The sequence below is a fragment of the Podarcis tiliguerta genome (genome assembly GCF_965153285.1).
Source record: "Podarcis tiliguerta genome assembly, chromosome: 6".
Taxonomy (NCBI): Eukaryota; Metazoa; Chordata; class Lepidosauria; order Squamata; family Lacertidae; genus Podarcis; species Podarcis tiliguerta.
Genome location: NC_139539.1, coordinates 67,498,381 through 67,517,892, shown reverse-complemented (window position 1 = coordinate 67,517,892; position 19,512 = coordinate 67,498,381). Strand labels below are relative to the sequence as shown.

Sequence of the window (19,512 nt, the reverse complement as noted above, 5' to 3'; positions counted from 1 at the left end):
CCTCTGTCTCCACTAGAAGCAGAATACCTAACACAGATGACGTGAAAAACACAGCTGGACTCGAATTTAATAGCAATGAAAGCACCTATATTGTTTTAGGTATTTATGTTGCTGACTTCCCTCACTCCTGCAACCTGGGCAGATAGTGAGGAAAGAAACCTTGCTTCTTGTTCTCTTACTTGTTTTCTACACACACACAAACACACACACACACACCTGCCCTTGCATTTTCGAAGTCTAAGATAACTAAGTATGTGAACTTAATGAAATTGTCCTCTCCCAGCTTCTCCTGTGGCAAACCAGCAATACGGAACCTTCATGGGTCTGAAAACATATTGTAATACGAAAGGACCCCTTTCCCTCCCCCCTTCCTTCGCCCTTGGAATAAAGCTACTTCAACAATTGCAGGCTTCTGCATGTGTGAGAACACAGAGAGAACATGTGTTCTGCAGCTATGGACTTTGCTTTCCACCTTACGCATGACCCTAATGTGTGCTAGCAAAACATGCACTGTGGTGTATGAGAGTAATCCCCCAAACGTCACAGAAGTAAAGGGCAGACATCTTGCAGTTTGTGACCGTGCCTTCATTCTGTCTTTGGCTCAGATGCTATTTAGGCTCAGAAGTTATTTTGAGACTTGAGACTCCAAAAATTCCAGTGACCTCATGGGCAACAGACCCCAAGCCCTACAGGACTGCTGCAGGACAGGAAAGCCCAACAGTATCTGGCCTGGTCAGACTGGTTAGCAGCAAGTAGAATCGAGAGCAATAAAGACCTATGGGCTTAACACATTGCAGCTGCAGGATTAACAGCTATTGTCAAACATCCATGAGAAATGCTTATTCTCCAGCAGCTTTTACAACCCTCACACATTATTATTTGGGGGGGGGGGGAGCGAGAAACCAACCTTTTATGTTATCACAAATATTCTATTTTTCCAAAGCAAGCGTTTCCACAGTAACCACGTTACTGCAAAAGGGATAACAATCAGGAAGTCATTGAAACAAGCCTGGGCACAAAACAGATAGCAATCCTACCTAAACAGAGGTCATTTCTGAACAGAGAACACCCTGTCTACTTCAGTTTATTTATACACAAACACAATACAGCCATCAAAATTTTACTAAAGGTGTGGCAATGTCCACACCTAGAGCTACGTTTCCATAACACATTTTGGATCTTGCTATTTGCTTCTAACTAGGGCTGTGCGTCTTTTTATAGTAAGCCTTCATTTAACAGCAACCTCCCCCCACCCCACCTTTCATTTGCAGCACATATATTTCACAGCTAGAATGCAGTCAACAGGGCTCAAGAGATTAAAAGGAAATTCGGGATCATCATAACAAATGAAACAGTTGAGTATAACTGAGAAGCTAGCAGTTTACAGGTCAGATTAACAATATGGCCAGAATGCTTGCTCATGAGCATATTTCTCCAGCGTGCCAATTCTGGAACTTCTTTTCAAGAGGGATACTGTAGACAAAAGCATCTTATGTGAACATTAGAGTCTATATTTACAATGTACAAACTTTACTACCATGGAAATAAATGAGTCAGACTCGAGATGAGGGGTGGAGGAGAAGCAGGCAGCTTCAGGTTAAAACCTGGCAGACATGTTTTCAGTTTCTGTTATGTCAGAAGCGTGCTTTAAAACCGCCTTATGAAATACCTCAAAGTTATCAGCCTCCTAACAATTTGTTCACACTCCGGAAGAGCAGCTAAAGTTTAATGAAAACGCTTTAAGATTCCATCTACATACAGCTTTGGGCAGGCAAACTGCCGTAATTCCCCCTTTGTTGCACCTTGTTCCTGCTCTTAATCTGAAGCTAGCCTTACAGTTTAGATTCTCTGTGGTGGTGAACAGCAATTCCTTCCCAGCAACCATGACTGGTGGAGCCCACTACTCAGTGAGTGGACCTAAGCAGAGACAGAGCTGCTGTGTTTTTGAGGCAGCTGCAGAGATTACCACTCCCCCCACCCACCTCCTCACCACCAGTGTGTGTTGCAGAATGCACAGGAACTGGTAATCACACAGCTGGTTTCTATGAAACAGGAATGAGGAAAACAGCAGTGACAGGAAATTGGTCCTTGTGTTCACCAGTCCACATAGTGATTGAGTGCTGCTGGTGCGTTACCTTGGCTCTGGGTGCCTCTGGGTTAAAGGCAAGAGAGCAGGGTGAAAAGTGACGGGGCAGAGGAGAGACAAATTATCCCCTCAATTCCAAGGATTGCATATCACATTCAAATATGCCTTGGGTGGGCTTATAACCCCTTAGGAGGGAACTCTATAGTAAAAGTATATGAAAAAAGACTATTTGGTTTGTGCTAGTTCTACATACCCTGTAGAAACCCAAAATAATTGTATTTTTGAAGCAACTCTCTTTGAAACACAGTACCTGGATGTTTTAGACTGCTCTGCTATTCCTTTAAGAGCTGAAAACACCTGTCTAGAGGGAAGTTCCACAGTAAACTGCATAGGACAGTCTTCACCAACCTGCTACTGCCCAGCTGTTTTCGACCATAACGGGAATGGCAGGAGTTGCAGAACAAAACAGCTGAAGGGTATCAGGTGGGAATCAAAGATCCAATGTAGTCATTTCCGAATAAATAAAGACCCACAGTGTGCAAATATGACTGTCAGTATAGATCCAGGTGATAGAAAGTCAAGTGATTAATTCGGTTGCCATGTATCAGGTATTAAGAAACATCAAAAGGATTTATTATGTAGATAGACTGCAATAAAATATTATACTCTTCCCTTTTCCAGGGAAATGCCCCCCCCCCCCTCTTGTTTATCACCATAGTTTAGCTTAGCTTCTGGGAAAACAGGAGAAAAGGAGAGGAGGAGATTTAGAAGCATGGGTTTTGAATTTGACACATCCATAAAGTGTTCAAATTAAAATTACGTTTTCAGGTATTCAGACAATTCCGGTGTGCCTGCCTGCCTGAGAGCATGCAGAAGGAGAAGAGGTGAAGCATCATTCACCCACCCCAAAAGATCACCTTATAAAGTAGCATTTGTTCAGCTTTAAAAAAATCAGGACTCTTGGAAGTAAATCACTTAATTTGAAAATCTCAAACTAATAAGCCCAAGGTCTTTCATTAACAGAGTTGTTATCGTATTAGCTTTCAAATCAAGGGAAACTTCAATGTTTACATTTGTCAGGAGTTATTTTATTCATTGCAGTACTGAGGTCAATTAGCTGCTGTGACCAACCTTAGTTTCTAGGATGGTTTTATTTAACCTGAAGAATTCTTTATATGAAAGATCTGTAATGAAAACAGATGCATTTAAGTAATTAACATATGCTAAACAAATAACATTAAGTCTAATATTGCATGTATAGTCAGCTAGAGGCATAGCTTAAGAAAAACATGTGCATGTGTGTGTGTGCTTGGATTGAAAGGGTGTATTGTGAGAATGAAAAGGCACTTTAAGTTGTGTAAGACAGCCTCCCTTCTGAATTTTGAAAATTTCTCCAGTGAGGAGCCGCCAAGAGAGCCCTGTTGTGCAAGTGAGTACCACTCACACGTCTCAAGTTTCCAGTCTCATTTCACACACACATGTATGAGCTCTTGCACATTCACTTCTACATTGTTTTCAGCTGATCACCAGTGTTTCCGCAGACTATACAGACATAACTTCTTCCTTTGAATTTTGTCATAAAATCTGAAGTAACTGCACAACTACAACAGCTCTAGTGAGACTAATTCCAATGATGAGCTTCAACTTATGTAAGAGAAATTAAGAGCTATGTAAGTGTACACCAAAGATGCACTCAGGTATTCCATTTCTGAACCCTCAAACCATGGTTTGCATATTGGAATACTGCCTGCTTGCAAGCTCCCGCCACTCCAATGCACCCAGGAAGTTGGTCATTACACCCAGCCCCAGCAGAATGTGGTTCAGAGAAAGCCCTCCAAACCAGAAATGCAAGTCTCCCTGAGTTCCTCATTTGGGGGGGCTTGCTCTAAACTACAGTGTGCAGCGTTTAGGCACAATGGCAAACTATGGTTTGATCAAACAAAGCAGTTTAAGTGCATGGTATGAAAGGAAGAAGAGAACAGACAGGCATATGGCATGTTCCCAGTTGATTGGAAACATGACATCTGAAGGCAGCCCACAAGGGGTGGGGGATGGGATTGAATAAGTACACAGCCTGTAAACACAGCCAGAGAGCTTTAATAATAAAAAATGTGCATATGCTCTTCAGTTTGTCTTAGATAAGAATGTACAGGAAGCTGCCTTGCAGCAAGAAAGACCACTGGTCCATCAGTATTGTCAACACTGTTAAACAGTGGCTCTCCCGGGTTGCAGGCAGGAGTTTCCCCACTACTTGGAGATGTCAGGGATTGAACCTGGGTTCTTTTGTGTTCAAAGCATGTGCTCTGTTCACAATGAGCTACGGTCCTTTACTCAGAATGAAAGGAGCAAGTCCCCAGCACCTACTATGCTGAAGTTCTTTCTGTCCTGCAGGGAGATGCCATAAGTGCAAGTGGAAGCAAAGGAAGTTACGGTATGCTCTTCAAAGGAGTATGCTAAAATATTCCTTCTAAACTAGATACACAGGGACTGGGTGAGGTGGGATGTCAGTCAGATGCTGGATATCTAACCAGCTTACCTCTCCCAATCATGGCCCTGGTCAACAAATTTGAACATGCAAGCCCACCAAGGCATTTATCTGTGTGGCTTCTGATCTGGTGGCAAGTCCACACCCTTCTAAAGATAGCATTGGATTCAGCATTCCTATCCTGCCCCTGATGTCCATGTCGGGGCATCACATTTCCATAGAGCATACAGGAGGGCAGCTAACATGATAGCCTTCAGCAACCTCTGGAGGACACCATGTTGGTTAACCATGTTGACATACACATGTAACATAAAATATGCAAGTGTCCCTGGACTGTGATAATTTCCCGACTTTATCTGGGATATCAACCATGCAGTTTAAACCTAAACGTGCTGGGGTAAGCATGCATATGCAGAACAGGACATACTGTCTCTCCCACATCATGAGATAAGTTAATCATGCTATCTGATCTGGCTATCGATTAAAGCTGACTCCACCAAGGAGCCATTAGGGGCTATACGAAAGATTGCATGTATATGTGTGGATGCAATTCCAAGTGCCAAATACAGTTTTATACCCAGTAAGACACCCTTTATATACAAATGATCTGAACCAGCATGGAGATCACTGTATAGAAATCTGATTCTGCATGTTATTTGCTTTGCTCGTAATATGGCAAACTCTACTAAAGACTACATGTACATTGTGTCAGCATATAGTTCACAAACAGAAAAAGAACCAGACTTTTTCCACCTATTTTCTGCAATAAAAGCAGGGGGGGGGGATCAAGGGAAGAGAAATCTATCGACCTACATTTCCTATGGGTCAGATTTTACTTATGCACCTGCATAAGTAGTTACCATGTCTGAAATAGGCCGCTACCTGAATCAGATTCTGTTTTTGCATATACACTAGGCTCCCCAAAAGTCAGGTCACACATCATGTTTGTTCCATGATTATGAGACTGGAGCATTAGAAAGGCAATTTATTTTTTGCTGTATTCTTAAAAAACAAAAACAAAAACACCCCATGATTGCAGCCCTGCAGATAAGCATCTTTTTATTATCCTCTGTACTGATATTGCCTTTTATTTAAATTATTTCAACACATTAAAAGCAGCATTGCTATTTAAATTGCATTTTTCACACTAGTGTAATGCTTGCAACATTTATTTTGGGAAAAAAGCCAAATGATAAAACCTTTTTCTGAAAATAAGCTTAAATACAAAACTATATGCTTAAAACAAAATGGTATGTACAGTTATTTGGTCCTTTGCCTATTTCACTGAAGTTTGGGGCAGATAATCTATATTCTGCTTCTGCCTGCTATATGTGATCTCAAAATCAAATTTGTTTGACAGAAACGTTGACAAAAATCAATTTGGTAATCTGATCACAGCAACTGCCTTAATACCTCACCAGATCAGCTTCAATTTAAAATACCAGCACCTTAATTTAAATGTATTCTCCACCACACACACAAAATTCTCTTTCTCCATAATTCCTTGAGATTAATAAATGTAGCAAAATCTACCACACACAGAAAGCTAAAATAATTCCCCATCTGCAAATGATGGAATAAACATTTGACTCAGATATTTATGTAAATTTCTACAAATGGTGACATGAAAGATGCTAAAAGAAAACTAATTAAAATAAAAGCTAGGATGCTTCTACAAGTCTTCACTTACAATTGTTAAACTTTAATTATACATAGCAAAAAAATATAAACTTACAAAGAAAGCATTAGCTCTGTTATAATTTATATTCTATTAAATGCTGCATCCCGATACATTATAGAATACTAAAGAATTTACTACTGGTCTTTTTTTCTTTTTAGAGCAACTCTATAATAGCTAGCTGAAAAAGAAAACAGCTCACAATAAATTAACGTAACACAGAGGATAATTCTGTACACTTCCTTTAAAAGCAGATAAATTTATCGTTCCAACGAAACTATAACATTAGAAACATGGAACTGACTTACCATTCATGTTGAAAGGCTGGATTTTGGAAACATATTGCTAGTAATGTTTGCCCAGTAATTGAGTTATTTAATCTCTAAAGTAAAAGCATTGATGCTCTCACATACGGCCACTAGAACTGGAAGACAAACAAATCCAAAGAGCTTGTATTCATCCAGCCAGCTTGAGATATGCAAACTATCCAATAAAAATACCAGCAGTTGATAGCAGATCCATATTCAAATAGCGATGCTCATTAACGACTTGTTTTTGAGCCAGCATTACCTATACACAGATAAAGCGACTCAAAATGGCAGAGGGGGAAAAAGCAAAAACGCCAGGATGTTTTAAGATGTTCTCAATTATATCAAGCACTGCTTGTTTCCATAGCAACCTTAGAGGAGAATTATCGGTCTGCTTGTACCCAACCAGTAGTTTCTCCTAAAGCTTTAATTTATCCACATAAGCAACATATTTCTATGTTTTTTATTAATATGACTTTTTTTAAAAGAAAAAAAATAGCGTTTCTTCACAGGCACAAAACTCAAAATAGTCTAGCAGATGCTCTATAGGATATTAGGAAATACCTGGAAAGTGTTCAAAGCATAACTCCCCTCCCCCCCCCCGGCCTATTACAATGTACTGTCATGCTACATCATGCAGCACAACCAATCAACATCCTTGGAATTAACTCATTCCACACACAGTACAACCTATACAGTACTATCTAGATTGCTGGTGTACCATTATTACCATCACTACTTTATTGTGATTTATATCAAACAGAGTACAGTGGTACATCAGGTTAAGTACTTAATTCGTTCCGGAGGTCCTTCCTTAACCTGAAACTGTTCTTAACCTGAAGCACCACTTTAGCTAATGGGGCCTCCTGCTGCTGCCGCGCCGCCGGAGCCCGATTTCTGTTGTCATCCTGAAGCAAAGTTCTTAACCTGAAGCACTATTTCTGGGTTAGCGGAGTCTGTAACCTGAGGTACCACTGTATTACATAAATGTGCTTCAAACTAAAAGCAACCATACACCATTCCCAACAATAAATACATCAACAAGATCACCACTAAAACAGCTATTTAAAAAAATGAAAAACCATCAAGCCACAGAGAAATACAATTAACAACCATATGCCAGATGTAGAGGAAAGTCTGAACCTGGCACTGAAAAATGGTGGGTCCTGATGCTAGGTAAGCTTCCATGGGAAAAGCATTCCAACCAATGGTCTTTACGGTGAAGGGCCTCTCTCTTGTAACCACCCATCACATTTCTGTTGGAAGAACTCTTGGACAAGGGTCCATGATTATGACTTAAGTGTCCGGGTAGGTTGATAATGGGAGAGGTGTTCTGTAAGACAACAGGTTCCCAACTATATAAGACTTCATAGTCAAAACCATCACTGTGATTGACCCCAGAAATTTATCAGAAGCCAGGGCAAAACAGGTGTTACATGTAAAGGTTAATTTGTACACTGTGCTTTATATTTTTATGCAGTTCTCTTTAATAATCCTATAAAATATGGTGCTATGTCCATCCCATACACACAGAACCAGAGCAGAATGATTTCTCCAAAGTCGCCCACAATAAAATCACAATTGATCTGGAACTCAAATTTGTAGTGTTCAAGGTGTTAACTCCCTGGCCTGGTCAAGCCAGAAAAACAGAGACACCTAATGATCTGTGACTGGACTCCAGCTCCCTACATCCCCAATCAGCATGTCCAATGGCTAGATATGATGGAACTTGTTGTCCAGCAAAATCTGGAGAGCTAAATGCTAAACCCTCACAAGAAAAACCATTGTTTCATGTATTGACTGTTTAGAATCCCAAACACAAAGCCATGGTATAAGCTTACCAACTGTATATAGGTAGACACTTGAAAACCTAGTTCAACCGTAATGATATTCAGAAATGCTTTACCACAATTAAGGAAAACAAACAATGCTAAACATTATACATAATGTCTCCATGATATTTAGAAGCTTAAATAAAGAATCAACGGGGGGTTTTTTTAAACTAAGTGAAAGACGCTGTTTTCTAAAAATGGAGAAAAAAGTAGCAATCCTTGTCAGTAGTAAAAAGCCATTAGAAACAGGTGAGTGCTTTTAAGCCAAAAAAAAAAAATGCAGCCAGAAAATCAGTGTGTAACTTAAAACACTTCATAGTATGCGCTTCACACACTAATGTCCATCTGATCACCGAAAACCTGAATGAAGGCAATACAGCTTCCCAATAACCTGTCACAGAATGCATAAAAACTTCGTATGAGCAGCTTAACTCAGGGTAGGGAGAGAGAGAACTATTCTGCTCATGTTACTAAACTACAAGAAGCTAAAAACCCAGAGATACAGCTTCCTCTTTGAGGACTACAAATGCGTAACAAGATGTTTTGCAAAGAGGATATGTCGAAGCAATAGACCGGGGTCAGCAAACTTTTTCAGCCGGAGGCCGGTCCACTGTCCCTCAGACCTTGTGGCGGGCCGGACTATATTTTTTTGGGTGGGGGTGGGGAATGAATTCCTATGCCCCACAAATACCGTAACCCAGAGATAAAAGTACACATTCTACTCATGTAAAAACATCAGGCAGGCCCCACAAATAACCCAGAGATGCATTTTAAATAAAAGGACAAATTCTACTCATGTAAAAACACGCTGATTCCTGGACCGTCCGCGGGCTGGATTTAGAAGGCAATTGGGCCGGATCCAGTCCCTGGGCCTTAGTTTGCCTACCCATGCAATAGACCTATAGGGCTGCAGTAGAATTTTTACCATTCTTGCTTTCCTCCCTCCTTTCCAATGCTACAGTTACATGGTTTTAAATGAGATTTGCTCTCTTTTTTGAACATCTAAGGGCATCTATGCACCTTAAAGAGTAAGGCACTGTGTTGCTCACATCCTCCTCTCCCCTTTATGTTTCCCTCCGATATTCCACACTGGGGTGTAGAGGGTGTTAGGAGAGGGGTAGTACCTCTGATGGGGAACACATTATAATCATTCTGGGATAGTTTGTCCGCTTTTGGTCCCCACCCTGCACTCAACTCTTACCAACTCCCAGAAGCTGTCACCCCGAGAAATGGCTTCCACTGGTTGGCTAAACCAGGTGAAGGTCTCGAACCCTTGGTGATTTAGGGACTTCCCCTGCATGCAAAGACAGGCTCCGGCAGATTGAGCGGAGAAAACAAATAGTGGGTCCGACAGTCAAGAAGGCACGTGCTGTAGAGGGAAATGAGGGGCAGGGGGGAAGCATCAACCTGGGAAGGTAGCCCATCTAGGAGAAAGAAAACTCTGATCCTAAACCACTGTTGCCTTATGGCTATACACTTTTGTGATAAAAGCTTTGGAAGTAAACCCTGAGGAAAAATCTGTACCTGCTGCCATGCACAACATCTTCAGGAGAAGAAAAATGGCTAAGGAGTAAGTCCTATACAATCTGAAGTGGAATTCCTAAGATGTCCTGCAGCCAAGGGGAATCTTGTTGTCTGGGCACCCCAGGACCTCCACACATACTGCCTAGGCTTGTACCCCAGAAAGGTCACTTTGATGATTCTAATGCAGCAAAATCAATCTGGGAGTCAGCAGTTCTAAGTTACCATGGGATACCTTGGACTGGGAAAGTGACATAGATATACCATAAATCACATCAAATCAAAATATTAAAAGAATGGATAGCTCCTTGTTTCTAAAACAATGACCTGGCAGCTTTACATTTATGGTTGGGTTTGTTCACCAAAATAAAGAATATAACAAGAGCTCTATTGGATGAAACCAAGGCCTGTCTAGTCTAGCAATTCTTTTCTCACTGTAGCCAAACAGATGCGTATGGGAAGTCCACACGCAAGACAAATGCCCAATAGTATTACTGTTTCCAATCACAGTCCAAAGCCTTTCTAATATACTGTTTTGGTGCTTTTGTATTCATTTACACTATGTGGGTTTTTTTCTATTTGATGTTTAAAATGACTATGAAATGGCAAAACAATTCTTTTTTTGATGCAGATGCCGATGGCATATAAATGTTAAATTAACTAAGAAACCTGAACCGCAAGACAGTAGAAATATGGCTACATGTTCTGCCAGCAGTTTGCTATTTAAGCATCATTCTAGTCAAGGTCCAAGAAGAAATAGAAGATCACAGGCACAATGCATTTTATAGGCGGAAGATTTATAGTGCACCTAATTTTAATTTAAGATCTCACATATTATAATACAATCTTTTTTCCTAGAAAAAAAATACAATTTTCCAGCAGTACGTAGCATACAGAATGAATTTGCCTTCTTTCAAAAATATGTTCAGATAGTTATAAAATTCAGTTGGTTACCTTGTTTCAGCTTTAGCGCAGTGGGTTGGATCCAGACTTGGGAGTAAATCGATGGCTAACTTAAGTCCTATTTATTTCAGTGGTTCTACTCTCACCATGGCTGTCTGGATCTAATCCATTGCATTGTTCAAAAAGCCAGTTTAGAAGACACATTGCAAGTAATATAGATTGTTTATAAAAGTGGTCTCTGGCTGCAAAAATGCAATGGAAAATGTATCTAGAGAAGAGTATTTGTTTGTTTGTTTTATTCAGGAGATGTTTAAAATCAATAGTATCTAAAAAGAAATAAAGCACGTGTAACTTCTACATGTCTAGATAGGCTTGTCTGAACAAAAATGTTTTAAACAGATACCCAAAAGAGAACCGTGAAGGTGCTTGCCCGATGTCAAAAAAACTGCCAAACTAAAAGAATGATTTTTTATGAGATCCTTGGAAGATAAAAGGTGGTAAAGGTAAAGGGACCCCTGACCATTAGGTCCAGTTGCGGACAACTCTGGGGTTGCGGCACTCATCTCACTTTACTGGCCAAGGGAGCCAGGGTACAGCATGTGGCCAGCATGACTAAGCTGCTTCTGGTGAACCAGAGCAGTGCACGGAAACGCCGTTTACCTTCCCGCCAGAGTGGTACCTATTTATCAACTTGCACTTCATGCTTTCGAACTGCTAGGTTGGCAGGAGCAGGGGCTTAGCAACTGGAGCTCACCCGGACACAGGGATTCGAACCACTGACCTTCTGATCGGCAAGCCCTAGGCTCTGTGGTTTAACCCACAGCATCACCCATAAAAGGTGGCACATATATATATAATAAACGAATGTGGAATTAATGTTATGTAACACTACCACAGTGCTAGTTCTGCAGATCAAAGAAGTTGCTTGGGCACATATAGGTTAAGGTGATCGTGCAAGATAAACTGGTCTCAAGCTGTTAAGGGTTTTATATACTAATAGTAACGAAATGAACATGGCCTGGTAGAAAATGAGCAACCAGTGTAGATTTGCAAGCTGAGGTGCTTTATGCTGACAGGGGTTAACTCCTGCCAGCAACCAGGCTGCAGCATTCTGCACTAACTACAGCTTCCGGATTGGTTGAAAGGGAAGTCAGACATAAAGAGTGGATTGCTTTAAAGCACTCTGATTCACCCAAACCTGAACTACTGTAATTGATCTCTCTCAGTCCAGGTATGGCTACAGTTGTTTCACCAGTCACAGCTGCTAAAAGTACGTACATCTGGCCACTGAGGCTACCTGAGCCTCTAGGGACACAGTTGGATCCAGAAGAACCCTTAAGCTGGGTACCAACATCTTCAGAGGGAGTGCAACCCCATTCAGGGCAGACCATTGACCCATTCAATAAATGGACACAGGAACCACTCATCCACAATGCCTCCATCTTCCCAGGATTCAAGCTCAGGTTATTTTCTCTCATCCATCCCACCACTGCATCCAAGGACTGTTCGAGGCCTGCATGGCTTCTCCTGATACATATATTATGGAGAAATACAGCTGATGGCACCTGACCACAAAACTCCTAATGACTGCTCCCAGTCGCTTCATAGCATTGAGTATGGAATAGTAGCCTGCAGCACTCCAGTGAACCAAGAAGCACCTCACGATGGTTCTCTCTGGACACGGTCATGTAGGTGGGTCTGAAACCACTGTAACACAGTGACTTCAGCTCCCATTTCATGGATCTGGTCCGGGTGGATACCATGGTGAATGGCATCAAAAGTCTCAAAGAGACTTGAGAAGCAGGAGCAAGGTTGCACTCCCCTTGTCCCATTCTCTGCATAGGCCATCTATCAGGGAAACAATGCACTATTACATTAAGAGTTTCAACCCTGATTAAAATTATGGTACAGCATTTAGCTAATACTTGCTGTTTCCAATAAACTTAGGGATCAGTTTCCACAACATGAGATTAATGTAAATTAGTAAATAATCAAGACCATGATTTAAAACTGTGAGTTTCGATATATATATATTTATCTATTATTCCCCCTTAAAATAAGTATGAATGCTACTTTGAAAACCAGACTCAATAGCCTCCACTCCAAGAGGCATATAAAGAAAATATCATGAATTTTCTATGCCTTTGCCCAGAGAAGTGGGAGCCCTATTGATTATACAAAATTAATGAAATGTACGAAAATGTATTAGAATACATATAGCTGCTTAGTAAATATGAAAGTATTTATATATTTGAACTCCCAATAGGCTAACTGCATATTTGTCAGTATCTTGTTAAATAACTAGCATGGTCAGCTATGGCGCTCACTGGCAAACTCCCCACCCACTAGGCAACCTAAGCTACACCAACCACATGGTTTCTACTGAAGTGAAAATGCTGCTCTGTTCGAACTATGAAGAATGATTTACAAACACCATGATCTGATATACATGCAGTATTTTACCTTCTTCCAGGAAGCTTATATTACTTATATTTCCAACTTTGCTTGGCAAGAGGGTGGTAGCCCCATCCATTTTAATGTGCGACTACAGGTTGTGTACACAAGATCTTCTCATATAATAGAATATTTCCCAGCTCTGATACAGCTAGAGGCACTGCACATGCTGATGTGTCTGTCACTCTCTTCACCACACTGCGCCAGTCCTGTGTCCAAGGGGCCCAAACTGCAAGAGTCTCCATACTGCAGCCTGTTTTGGTGTGTAAATCACCTTTGCGGCACCCTTGCATGCCCTTCTCTTCAATCATTCAAGCTTAAGGACAGCCAACAATTAACAGTCAGCCTTAGCGCTTCAAAAACACAACTTCAAATAATGAAGAAGTAGACATTTAACGAGGCAGGAAAATATGCAAGGCAATGAAATGACTAAAGTAAGCTGACTGATAATAATACTCTGTGACCTGATCACATATGCTTTAAGAAACAAAACTACCGATTTGAATCCACTTGCTGATCATTTAATTTGGCAGTCAGCATTTTCCTATATTTAGTATGCAACATGCTACAGTTTGCCATTACATACCAAGTGATACTCCGCTCCAACACACACACTTACTTGATCTGTCCCACAGTGCAGCAGGTTCAGAGAAACGAGAAGACTCATTTTCCAGAGCCACTTTCAGTTCACTTGTAGAACCTTTGGAGTGCCTGTGAAAAAGTCTGTTGGCAAACCCTTCCAGTCTCTGCAATGCATTAGCAGTCCCCACACTCTGGCTGCCCTGTAACTCCTTCTGGGCTGCCATCTATGTACATTTAAGGTGTACGTTAGAGGCAAGAAACAATTCTGAACTTAAGAACTTAGCACAGAAGCCGAGGACTAAGAATGTGTCAGACTTCCTGTATGCAGTGTGCTAAAGCCGCAACTGCTGTTCTGCTTCCTGTTAATATAAAACCAAGCTTCAAGAGCTATTCTCAGCAAAAGGCTCTTGATATCAGCTCAGGGTGGTGACTAGAGGGGGAAAAAACCCTGTACTGTTTGCATGTTAACTCTCCACTTCTGGCGGGGGAGGGACCACCTCAGGGAGAGGAGAACAAGCATGTGTTCTGTTATATTGAAAAGGGATAATGGAAGCCAGGATCCAGAAAGCATAATTTGCTTTTAGTTTATTAGCAGTGTTAGATATTATAGTTTCAAAACATTTCCTGTTTAGAAAACTTGACGGTATATCTGTATACTGCACATAGTCATTCAATTCCTATAATGTGCAAGTCATATCCATACTAAAAAAGAAAATGTGTTTACATGCTGCAGGGCATGTACACACAGTAAATATGTGGTCAGGATCCAAAAACCTTGGCAGGAAGTCTCTTCCCAACTTCTAAAGAACTAATTAAATAGCTGCACTTGCTGCTGAGCTATGCTGCGCAGTGTTACAGGGGTCACCTAAGGTCCTACTCAGTGGCTACGTTCATCCAGGGGCTTTGCAATTACAAGAAAAATAACTGAAAAGAACCTAATAGAGAGAGTCCCCACCCCTCCGCAAGACATTTGATTACTTTTGGTTTCATACACCGAGGCAAATAAGTATGACTCCTAAGCCACAGATGTAAAAATTACATACACACACACAAAATAATTTGTGTTTGTATGTGTGGATCAAAACAATAATTTAAAAAAGAGCATCAGAAAAACGTTGGGAATACGAAAACCAACAACCCTACAAAAAAACTAGTTAGCAACTTTGAAGGAAAACAATTGACATCGGAGATGCCCCTGGAAAAAGTACCTTAGACGGAAGCTGTGCACCCACCCAGATTCAACCCTGCAAGGGCCTAGCTGTTGTTTTCCCCTCAAGAAGTGGAAAAGGTCTTTACTGGAATAACCATTGAAAGTCAAGATATTCCACTCAGTTTCTGGGCATATGGTTGAAGAACATCCAGGGTTCTTACCTAGTAGATCTGGCAAGACTCACGAGGTGTGAAAACCAGGAATAGTGGGGCCCTATTGGTGCTATTACAGTGGTGCCTCCGGTGATGAACAGGATCCGTTCTGGAGGCCTGGCCGTATCCCGAAAATTTCGTAACTGGAGGGCCGCTTCTGCGCACGCACAAAGCGCACAGAGCGCTTCTGCACACGCGGCAAACTCACTTCCAGGTTTGCCACGTTCGCAACCCTAAGATTACGTACTCGAGGGTCCACTGTATAATCACCTGTGCCTGATTACCTCCCATCTTCCTTATCAATGCTGAGATAAGAGGGGGAGGCAAAAATGCATAGAGATTGCCGCTTAGGCAAGCAGTCCTTAGGACATGCACTATATGTTTCCCTTCCCTGACACCTTGCTGTGACCATTCTTATCTTTTCGTTTTCAGACAGATTTAAGAATACGGTTCCTCTCTTGTGAAAACCTGTGGAGTTGACAAATCATTCTAAGTCTGGTGACTTAGCCAGTCCCTGAAATGTTCCATATCCCCTTGCCTCTCTCCCTGCACTTCTGCAGAGTGCACCTTCCTTCACCACGCACAACTGGGCGCAGGCCTCCCCTCTCCCTCTCACCTGCACACAAGATGTTTTTGCCTGTTCACTCGCACTCACCCCATCCCATTACAAGGTACTGGCCTAGTTATTGTCCATTGCCTTTATTCTTCTCCACTGCCTATCTCAGAAAGACCAGAACAGGTGGGAGAAGGCAATGTAGCTAACAGCAAAAGCTACCCCAGCTTGCAAAAATATTACTTGCTGTTCATTTTTATTATCTCATTAATCATGAAAACCTTACCTAAAGGACAATACAACAACAACCCTACCACAAATTTCTGAACTTCTACAGTATTGTTAAAGAGTCATTTACAATATTGCCTAGGGCATGAGCATATGTATCCCTTCACAGGATTGCTGCTTGTGACACTACAAGCTTGCATAAAACGAAAGAAGAGAAAAGAATGTATTTACACTGAAATCTGTTTGAGTGACTGTCAGGTTGCTCTCCTAGTAAATGATAAAAGATGTTGTAAAGGTAATATCAATATTGATTTCCATATAATTTTAAGAAGAGACTTGTAGAAAGAGGTTTTAAGTTCACAAAATGAATTTTAAAAATATAAATCTTGATTTTAGAACCTAGACATGCTGCTAGAAAAGTTTCAACATATTACAGGTGGCGTTCATGTGCATTCTTTTTATTTTTTAAAAAACAAAGAAAGTGCACGTTAGAAAAAGGATGATTGTGTTGTGACATATAAGGTAAAGATAAAGGGACCCCTGACCATTAGGTCCAGTCGTGACCGACTCTGGGGTTGCGGCGCTCATTTCGCTGAGGGAGCCAGCATACAGCTTCTGGGTCATGTGGCCAGCATGACTAAGCCGCTTCTGGCGAACCAGAGCAGCGCATAAAAACGCTGTTTACCTTCCCGCCGGAGCGGTACCTATTTATCTACTTGCACTCTGACATGCTTTCTGCTAGGTTGGCAGGAACAGGGACTGAGCAACGGGAGCTCACCCCATCGAGAGGATTCAAACTGCTGACCTTCCGATCAGCAAGTCCTAGGCTCTGTGGTTTAACCCACAGCGCCACCCGCGTCCCTACATTGTGACATATATGCACCCCTTTAATCAGTACCAGCATATTTAAGCATCTCTCAACATAAAATTCCCATTAGCTACTTTCAAAAACTTAAGCAAGAGCCTAATCCATGTATGATAATCTTTTCTGAAAAGGATTACCAGTGTTCAGGGAAGGTGGACTTTCAGGGAAGGGAATCAGACATGGATTGAAACGGTTATGACCGTTAATTTTACACTGCAAGAACAAACAACTCTCAGGAAAGCACCATTTTTTAGTTTGGCCTGTATAGGGGGTAAAATGTACTCTGCAGCTACACACACTTACCTGAGAGTACATCCCACTGAATTCAATGGTACTTACTTATGGAGAGAAATATATTGAACTGCCCTGTAACATGAAACTCTCCTTTAATTCTGCATCCTAGGATGCATACATATCCAATTAGCTAGTATGTTAATCTGTAGTGAGCACTGCCAGAGTCATCCATCAAGCTAAATGAACAAACCTGACTATACCTAGAATCCAAAGAACTGCTCAACTAGTTACATGTGCCCAGAGGGATTTGAATTCATGTTCTGGAAATACCAGCGCCAGCCCCCACCCCCACTCATGCCAAACACTTTTACAACTGAGGGGTCTCTCAAATCAGTTTGTAATATAGCATAAGGAAGGCTTAAAGGCAGAAAAGGGGTGGGGGTGGGGAATCTCACCAAATGTGTCCAAGTCTCCAGGGTGCTTAAAGTAGATATCTGCTGTATAATGAATATAGCCATTTAAACAGAACAGTTAATACATGGGAGATACAGTATAGATATATATAATCAGTCTAGAACAAACAGATATCCTACATCTTGCCAGAAGAGCTTTTAAAAGCATCTCAGAAAGTCTCTCTTTAGCATGAGAGCAATGTAAAGATGAGGCAGCAGCATTTCTATAAATAACATCGCCAAGAGGAAGTTGTTGCTATGGCAGCGCTCGCCACATTTCTATTTTAATTCAAAAGCTGTCTACTGGCATCTACTGTCCGAAAGTTAAAAATGCAGCCACTAGTGATATAACGTAAGCACATTTATGCCAGAGGAGACAAATGCTGCCCCAAGACATTGTGTCTAGGCATGAATCCAGAAAGTGTTGCACTTCCTTTCATGCAAAGGGGAGGAAAGGCCATCCCATATTTGGGGGGGATTCCTGCTGCAGCTTCCTGGGTTATATGTGCTAGCTTCTGTCCCCAAACGTGCAAACAGAAGCTCTTACTTTTAAGTAAGAACAAGATCTTTATTCTGGCAAGTAACAATATACAGGGCTTGGGACCAGGGTAACACATTCACCACTCGAAGGAAACAATGAAGATGTCCCAACAAGTTTCACCCACCAAGCTTTTAAAGACAAGGTGTGGTGCACTCACTCATGAGACTCACTTGCCTTGCATGAATGTTGGGGCTGCAAAAGCACAATCTATTGGATGGGTGGGTCTCCTCCCATCCACAAAGGCAGCGACTGATTCTAGGCAACAAGACTGCACCCCTCCTTGTCAGACTCCTGTTCAGTCACTGCCACCTCCTGTTCCACCTCCTCCCTCGGCTGCTCAAAGCCCTCTTCAGCCTCCACCAAGGCCCTGTCCTCTGCAGAAAGGTAGGGGGGAGGGGAGAGCAAGCATCCTGCTCCTTCTTCTGAAGCAGCTGGAGTCAGAGCAGAAAGGAGAGGTCACTACTCCTCCAGCCAAGATTCAGCTTCCTCCCATTTCTTTCCACTCCTGTATCAAAGCAAGGACTCCAGGACCCAGCCAGAACTTCATGCCTCTTTTCCAAAGCCCATGCCTCGCTTACCCAGCTTTGGGAAGGCGGCATGAGGGCTGGGGTCTGAGGGAGTACATCAGATTTTCACCTTGTTCTGCACCCTGTTGTGTGAATGGAACACTGCTGGATACAACTGCATACATCTGAACTAAAGTTTATTTTAAAACAATTTTTTAAACTGCCATAACTTCTCAAAATGCACGTGGGGAAGGTTTACTGTTACACAAATTTTAGCAAGTGCAGAAACACCCTATATTTACTTTGTGTTTACAATAGAGGGTCACAGAGATACTTCAGGTTGTCACTGTTTCACACATTGGAAAACTATGGTTTATAGCTATGAAAATGATGTGCTGAGTCATGGACTTTCACACACATCCCCTTTTATCTTTTGTGGAGAGCCAGTGTGGTGTAGTGGTTAAGAGCGGTAGTCTCGTAATCTGGGGAACCGGGTTCGCGTCTCCGCTCCTCCACATGCAGCTGCTGGGTGACCTTGGGCCAGTCACACTTCTGTGAAGTCTCTCAGCCCCACTCACCTCACAGAGTATTTGTTGTGGGGGGGGGGGGGAGGGAAAGGAGAATGTTAGCCACTTTGAGACTCCTGAAGGGGAGTGAAAGGCAGGATATCAAATCCAAACTCTTCTTTTTCTTTGTGGATGCAGCTTCCCATTAGGTCTGTGCTGGAACTATGGCTAATCACTTTTCTTTAAAAAGCCACCGTACAAAGCCAAGATTTAAAGCTGATTCACAGACCATGCCTTATTTCAAAGCCGTTACCCGAAGTTCCTAGTTCCGGTGTAACAGAAAACTATGGCTAGCTGCTGTTTCCTAGCTTGTTTCATCACTTACCCAAAGAGAGGAGTGAAGTGGCTGTATGAAG

At 41.8% G+C, this 19,512-nt stretch overlaps 1 protein-coding gene across 3 annotated transcripts in view; it reads right to left on the bottom strand.

The window, feature by feature from the left end:
* PRKACB (protein kinase cAMP-activated catalytic subunit beta) overlaps positions 1-19,512 on the bottom strand; it is a 54,948-nt gene that overhangs the window by 20,100 nt on the left and 15,336 nt on the right. Inside the window, exon 1 of one of the 3 annotated variants that reach the window (XM_083445020.1) lies at positions 13,887-14,328. The exons of 1 other annotated variant lie outside the window; for it this stretch is intronic. In XM_083445020.1, coding sequence (XP_083301146.1) covers positions 13,887-14,073 — 187 coding nt within the window. In that variant the 5' untranslated portion in view covers positions 14,074-14,328. Of the gene's footprint in view, positions 1-6,557; positions 6,875-13,886; positions 14,329-19,512 lie in introns of those variants that run through there. One more of the 3 variants, XM_083445022.1, reaches the window with a different exon arrangement.